The sequence below is a fragment of the Raphanus sativus genome, unplaced genomic scaffold (assembly GCF_000801105.2).
Source record: "Raphanus sativus cultivar WK10039 unplaced genomic scaffold, ASM80110v3 Scaffold3073, whole genome shotgun sequence".
NCBI classification, from domain to species: domain Eukaryota; kingdom Viridiplantae; phylum Streptophyta; class Magnoliopsida; order Brassicales; family Brassicaceae; genus Raphanus; species Raphanus sativus.
Genome location: NW_026618380.1, coordinates 1 through 7,756, shown reverse-complemented (window position 1 = coordinate 7,756; position 7,756 = coordinate 1). Strand labels below are relative to the sequence as shown.

General features: G+C 29.8%; 1 protein-coding gene across 1 annotated transcript; it reads left to right on the top strand.

Moving 5' to 3' along the window:
• Positions 1-265: 265 nt before the first annotated feature.
• Positions 266-1,735, top strand: LOC108809959 (iron-sulfur assembly protein IscA, chloroplastic). Its single transcript, XM_018582093.2, has 3 exons — positions 266-544; positions 839-1,057; positions 1,460-1,735. Exons 1-3 carry the CDS (start codon positions 370-372, stop codon positions 1,600-1,602), a joined length of 537 nt encoding a protein of 178 aa, XP_018437595.1. The 5' UTR covers positions 266-369; the 3' UTR covers positions 1,603-1,735.
• Positions 1,736-7,756: the final 6,021 nt, after the last annotated feature.

The window sequence follows — 7,756 nt, the reverse complement described above, 5'->3', positions numbered from 1 at the left end:
AGATAGAGAGAGATGGCGGGAGAAGAAGACGCCATAAAAGGCGCGAAATTTACACTGGAGCTGCGAATTGGGAAGAAAAGATGATGAAGCTGAAGTTTGTTTCCTTCGCGCTATGCGCGGGGCTTTAGGTTCGGGTTTAAACCAACTTGAACTCGGGTTTAAAATTAATGACCCGATTGTCTCGAGATTCAGACAAGAGTTTGATATGATCAAGTTTCAAGTATATATCTACTTTGGGGTTGTTAACATGAAAATTTTATTAAAAAAAAACATGTGGACTTAAAGATAACTATCTGTTAATTGGTCGTCTTCTTCTAATATTACACGTTTTCTTCCCCTCCTCCTCAGCTCGGGCGATTTCGTTCCGGGATGGCGTCGTTCGCTGGAATCACGACTTCGAATCCAACGTTTCTTCAGCTAAGGATCTCTACCACGAGTTTACGTTCTGTTGCTCCGTCTAATTCGGTTTCATTTCCTCGTTCTTCGTTATATGTGAATCTCAATTGGAGAAGCCGTCTCTATGTTCGATCCAGTTCAGCTCCAGGTTCGTTTTGATTTCACGAAAGTAGTCTGCTTTAATAAAGTCTCGATTTTTATTTCGCTTCTGAGTAGAAAGTATCGGTTTTTATGCTTCCTGCAAGGGGTTCTCTGTTATGCTTTTACGATCCTAATGAATAAAAATGGAATCTTTGGTTTCGAAAGTGATAAATTTGTTAGGTTTTAGTTTTAAAATTGATAACTTGTTAGGTTGATGATGTCTGTGTGTGAATTCTAAATCGGTGAAGATATGATCTCTGTGATGCGTTTCTCACGAGAATCCATTTTGAATATTTATCAGTGGCACCAGCAGTGGAGGGACTGAAGCCGGCGATATCTCTTACGGATAGTGCACTTAAGCATCTGAATAAGATGAGATCAGAACGCGGGGAAGATCTGTGTTTGAGGATCGGTGTCAAACAAGGAGGTTGCTCGGGGATGTCTTACACCATGGACTTTGAGAACAGAGCCAACGCAAGCCCAGATGATTCCACCATCGAGTACCAAGGCTTCACTATAAGTAAGTTTCTTCCCTTGGTTTTATTTTGGATAATCCTTCTATTCTGATATAATAAGGGTCCAAGAGATTAGATTAGATTAGATTAGATCAGCGAGTGGTTTGATCATGTAGACACGTGACGTTGCATATGAATGTCTAGTTTTAGACTGATGATGTCAAGTAGGATGGTGATGGTCAGTAGATTCTTTTCTGATGTGCACTTTGGATCATTGATATACTCTTATCAGACTAGTATTATCTGTCTTGTGATAGTCCTGGCTCTTGTCACTTAGATTGACTCTTGTTCTGAGACTTTCAAGTTCTTGAGTCTATGTGTTGTTTACAGCTAGTGTTTTATCCATCTGTAAAATGAAACCTCATATTTTTTTTTTTGCTTTTGGACACAATTCTTTTTTTTTGCAGTCTGTGATCCAAAGAGCATGCTCTTCCTTTTCGGAATGCAGCTTGATTACAGTGATGCTTTAATCGGTGGAGGCTTCTCTTTCTCGAACCCTAACGCTACACAAACATGCGGATGTGGAAAGTCTTTTGCTGCAGAGATGTGAAACCGTTATATTGCAGTCGAACATCTATAATTGTGGACTTATAGCTAATGAAACATTTATAAATTATAACTATAAACCTATAGTCACAATTTCCAGTTTGTGTTTTATATGTGGGTTTCTACTTTTTGTTTAACTGAAGAGCAAACAAAAAACAACTATACAAACGGTGGATTATGTTGAAAAGAAGACACGTGCTAATATTAAAAAAACAAAGATAAAGGACTTGAATTTGCATATCGGCAGGTAATCTGGTTATATCACTTAATGACTTTCCATCTTATAGTTTGACATCTGGTCAATTTTTGTATAGTTTGACCAATAGATTCTCTTTGACCAAGTTCACGGAAAAGAACTTGTAAATTTGAAAGATTAATTCATAGTAAAAGAATTTGATCCCAAGAAAAATCACAGTAAAATATGCTTTTTGCAAAACATATGAAAATCACAGTAAAATATGCTATTTGAAAATCACAGTAAAATATGCAATTTGAAAATGATTATATACAGATATATATAATAGTATATAACTAACTTTTAGTCTATTTACAAAATATGCTGTTTAGAAACTTTGAAATTTTAATCATTCACTAAAGATACCAATAATATCATACAATTTTGAAAATAAATATTTCAAACTTAAATGATAATACTTCAAATTTTATAAAAGATAAAATCATAGATGATAATTTCTTTTTGAGATTTAACAAGAAATAAATATGTTATAAAATGAAAGTGGTATAATATTTTGAAAATTTAAGTTGATAAGAAAAATCAAAGAACTTAATATTATGACATCGAAATATGTTATATATCTATACTGAAATGAAATAAGGGCTAAATTACTTAAACTGAAAAATATTTTTATTTACAAGATTCGGTAGTATACTAAAATAATGGGTGATAAAATATATGTTTAATAAAATAAGTAGATGTGCTTATCAGATCTTATTTAGAATTTAAATACCAAAATAATGGGGTCTTACTAACTTGCCAACCTACCTCTATCGTGTTAAATTGTTTTCTTCATACTGGCCAGACACAAGCCAGATTTGCGCCAAGCTAAAGTCGCCTAAAGACTCTACAATTGGACTCCAAACATTCAATGAGGCTTTGGTGTCGTAAACTGGTTGCCTTTTTATCTCTGGGATTGCATACTATTTTGTACACATACCTAAATAGTAATGTTATTACTTGTGTTATTTAAACAAAAAGAAAAAGAAAATAAACTTGCTCATGTCCTCTTGTAACTCGATCGGCTGCATTAGGAACCAAGGGATCATATTTCATATGGGAGATGGTTTTGTTAAATCTCCTTTATTAGAATGGTCCCCATGCCGGCAAGTTATTCCCTTCGAGTGCCAAACTTGCCAACCAAACCCTTCTTCTTATGTTTTCAACATATCATTACGAGTTTCCTGATTAAAAACAAACAAAAATGGAGTGAGATATTATTATTGGATTAAATTTGAAGCAAAGATTACCACAAAACCTCAGGTAAGAAAGAAAAATCTGAGGGAAAGGACTCAGAAAATAATGAAACATTGTTGCCGAGGTAAGATTGCATAGACATCAAAATTCTAAATGATTTTCTTGTTCAAGATGAAACTACTGAAATTATATAATGAATGATGCATCTTCAGTATATGAAATAGTTCCAGATAAAGGTACTTTTTATTTAGAAGATATCTTGATTGTTTCAATTAATTTAGTCAGCGATCTAGTCAGTCATTAGACGAGATTGTGGGTGTTCAGTGTGCTCAGATTTTTTTTTAAACTAAGAACCTTTAAAATTTTCTTTATTTTTGTAAACTACATAAATAAAAAATATCTATGAATTTTAACTTAATATTTTACATATATTTTTCTCAAAAATTTCCATTATTTTTTCTAAAATTTTGCTTTTATCTTTCTTTATATTCTTTCTAGATAGAATATATAATAAAGAATATTAAAGTAAACATAACAATATATTATCTACAATTAAAACCATATATTATTTATTTATTTTGAAAGTTGCAACACTAAATTATCTAAATATGAGTAATATACAAATATAATAGTGTATAACTTTGAGAAGAGAGCCAACGCAAGACCAGATGATTCCACCATTGAGTACCAAGGATTCACTATAAGTAAGTTTCTTCCCTTGGTTTTATTTTGGATAATCCTTCTATTCTGGTAGAATAAGGTCCAAGAGATTAGATTAGATCAGTTAGTGGTTTGATGATGTAGACACGCGACGTTGCATATGAATGTCTGCTTTGGTGTATTGAATTGATGCGTGCGTTCAAAATAAAAAGTGCTGAGGTTATTTGGTTACCATTCATAAGATGAAGTTGTTGTCTAATTTTAGACTGATGCTGTCAAGTAGGATGGTGATGGTCAGTAGATTCTTCTGATGTGCACTTTGGATCACTGATATCCTCTATCAGACTAGTATTGTCTGCCTTGTGATAGTCCTCGCTCTGGTCACTTAGACTGACTTGTTCTGAGACTTCAAGTTCTTGACTCTATGTGTTGATTACAGCTAGTGTTTTTTATCCATCTGTAAAATGAAATCTCATATTTTTTTCTCTTTTGGACACAATTCTTTTTGCAGTCTGTGATCCGAAGAGCATGCTCTTAGGATTTGTAGTGCAGCTTGATTACAGTGATGCTTTAATCGGCGGAGGCTTCTCTTTCTCGAACCCTAACGCCACACAAACATGCGGATGTGGAAAGTCTTTTGCTGCAGAAATGTGAAACCGTTGCATTGCAGTAGAACATATATAATTATGGACTTATAGCTAATGAAATTATGGAACATTTTATAAATTACAACTATTAGACTTATAGTTCACAATTTCCAGTTTGTGTTTAATATGTGGGTTTCTACTTTGTGTTTAATTGAAGAGCAAACAAAAAACAACTATACAAACGGTGGATTATGTTGAAATGAAGACACGTGAAAAAAAAACAAAGATAAAGGACTTGAATTTGCATATCGGCAGGTAATCAATTGGTTTTATCACTTTATGACTTTCCATCTTATAGTTTGACATCTGGTCAATTTTTTTATAGTTTGACCAATAGATTTTCTTTGAGCAAGTTCTCGGAAAAAAACTTGTAATTTGAAAGATTAATTCACAGTAAAAGAATTTGATCCCAAAAAAAAACACAGTAAAATATGCTATTTACAAAACATATGAAAGTGGTATAATATACTACTCCCTCTGTATCAAAATAAGTGGGTTTTAAGGTTTTCACACGTCGATTAAGAAATTACAAATTTTTATTTAATATTTTACATTTGTTTAAAAATAACAATAAGTACAAATAATTCAACCAATAAAAATCATACTGCAGAATATAAATAATTAAAAATATCAAATTGTATTTAATTTTTACATAGAAACTTGAAAACATTATTTAAAATAAAACAATTTTTTCCATAAAATACCACTTAAAATGATACGGAAATAGTATTTAAAAATCACAGTAAAATATGCTATTTGAAAATGATTATATACATATAAAATAGTATATAACTAACTTTTACTTGAAGTGCTATTTACAAAATATGCTGTTTAAAAACTTTGAAATTTTAATCATTCACTAAATATACTAATAATATCATATAATTTTAAAAATAAATATTTCAAACTTAAATGATAATATTTTAAATTTTACAAAAGATAAAATCATAGATGATAACTTCTTTTTGAAATTTAATAAAAATGAATATGTTATAAAAATGAAAGTGGTATAGTATTTTAAAATTTAAGTTGATAAGAAAAAAATCAAAGAACTTAATATTTTGACATCCAAATATGTCATATATCTAAACTAAAATAAGGGCTAAATTACTTAAACTGAAAAATATTTTTATTTATAAAATTTGGTAATATACTAAAATAATGGATGATAGAATATATGTTTAATAAGATAAGTAGATGTGCGGATCAAATCTTATTTAGTATTTAAATACCAAAATAATGGTGTTTTACTAATTTACCACCCTGCCTCTGTCGTGTTAAAATTGTTTTCTTCGTACTGGCCAGACACAAGCCAGATTGGCGACAAGCTAAAATCGTCTGAAGACTCTACAATTGGACTCCAACCATTCAAGTGGCAAACTTGCCAACCAAACCCTTCTTCTTGTGTTTTCAAAATATCATTACTAGTTTCCTGATTAAAAACAAACAAAAATGGAGTGAGATATTATTATTGGATTTGAATCATTTGATTTGAAGCAAAGATTACCACATAACCTGAGGTAAGAAAGAAAAATCTGAGGAAAAGGATTCAAAAAATAATGAAAGATTGTTGCTGAGGTAAGATTGCTTGTTCAAGGTGAAGCTACTGAAATTATATAATGAATGATGTATCTTCATTATATGAAATAGTTATAGATGAAGGTGCTTTTTTATTTAGAAGATGCCTTGATTGTTTCAGTTAATTTGGTCAGCAATCTAGTCACTTAAGAGCAATAACTAAAAGGGAGTGTTATAATTCACTCATTAGACGAGATTGTGGGTGTTTAGTGTGCTTAGATTTTTTTTTTCAAAAACTAAGAACGTTTAACACTTTCTATATTTTTGTATACTACATAAATAAAAAATATCTATGAATTTTAACTTAATATTTTACATATATTTTCTCAAAAGTTTCCATTATTTTTCTAAAATTTTGCTTTTATCTTTCTTTATATTCTTCTAGATAAAAATATATGATGAAAATATTATCTAAAACTAAAACCATATATTATTTATTTATTTTGAAAATTACAACACTACAATATCTAAAAATGATTAATATGCAAATATAATAGTATATAGATACAACATAAATACTCTTGAAGAGAGAACTCGTTGGATGTTAGCATTGTTACTCCTCTTCAACTTATTTATATTATAATTGGATACATTCTTACAAGTTACAACACATTATACACATACTTAAACTCTTTTCTATTAGAATTTGATACATTCTTACAAAGTTACAACACAATAAATAATCTATTAAAACTGAAATACATTTGAAAAATTACTTTTATTTCATTTTAATATTTACAATTTGTGTCATTGCCATTGTCTCTTACATTTTTACTACTAATTAATACTAGACCTTCACGTAAAAAGCAATCACATTTGAATAATAAACCCATTAAGACATGCTTACCAAATAATTACATTTATCTCTCCAACAAATAAAACACTGTTTATTCTTTTATTTCAGCCACATTCCCCAATCTCTGCAGAATTTGGCCTACATCTAATCTATTAAAACCGAAGTACATTTAGTACTTAACCCTCAATTTTCCTAAATAATTACCAACCAATGCCACTGATATTTTTGTCATTTAGCACCATTATTACATAACCAACCTAATTCGATTGATTGATCTACCCAAAATAATTCTTGAATATAACCATAAATAATTCTCGGTTTAATGTACCACTATAGTCATATATTCCAATTTCTCCCTAATGTGATAGAATAATCCTCATTTAATGCAAAGTCGTGTGCATAAAATTAGTTATCGATGTTAAAAAATATTAAATCATCTCTATCAAAAAAATTGTTTTCATGTAATATACTAAATCCAAACCAACCCATAGAATATGTGTTTAAATATAGTACATCTAATTATGAAATTGTATCCAGTTTTGTGTATATAATAGCATATACAGTTTTCAGTATCTAAATTTTTTATATATCATGTCTCAACATTCGCATTTTAGAATATTAATACTCCCTCTGTTTTTAAAAGATGGATGTTCTGGAAAAAATATTTGTATCAAAAAGATGTATTTTTTATGTTTTCTATATAAAAATTGCAATTTTCAATAAAATTAATTGAATTTATTGAAAGACTATTGGTTAAAATGCATTGAAATTTGATATTTTCTAAAAACAATGCATGATTAATGTGTTTTCTTAATATGTGTGAAAACTCCAAAACATACATCTTTAAAAAACAGAGGGAGTATGTAATTTATAAATAAAAAGCAAATGAAACCGGATCCCATACATTGGTTTGTATATACTGACAATATTCTATAACCAGCTGTCTATAATTGAGCCTGATTTTTAGGCAATCACCGTATCAAAAACGATATAAATCTTTCGAATACAATAAATATTCTTAAATGAGCAATTAGGATATTTATTT

Excerpts from the sequence above, each read along its gene's own strand:
- LOC108809959 (XM_018582093.2), top strand. The coding sequence starts at position 370 with ATGGCGTCGTTCGCTGGAATCACGACTTCGAATCCAACGTTTCTTCAG. Across the intron at positions 545-838 it reads TCGATCCAGTTCAGCTCCAG|TGGCACCAGCAGTGGAGGGA; the intron begins GTTCGTTTTGAT and ends AATATTTATCAG. Across the intron at positions 1,058-1,459 it reads GTACCAAGGCTTCACTATAA|TCTGTGATCCAAAGAGCATG; the intron begins GTAAGTTTCTTC and ends TTTTTTTTGCAG.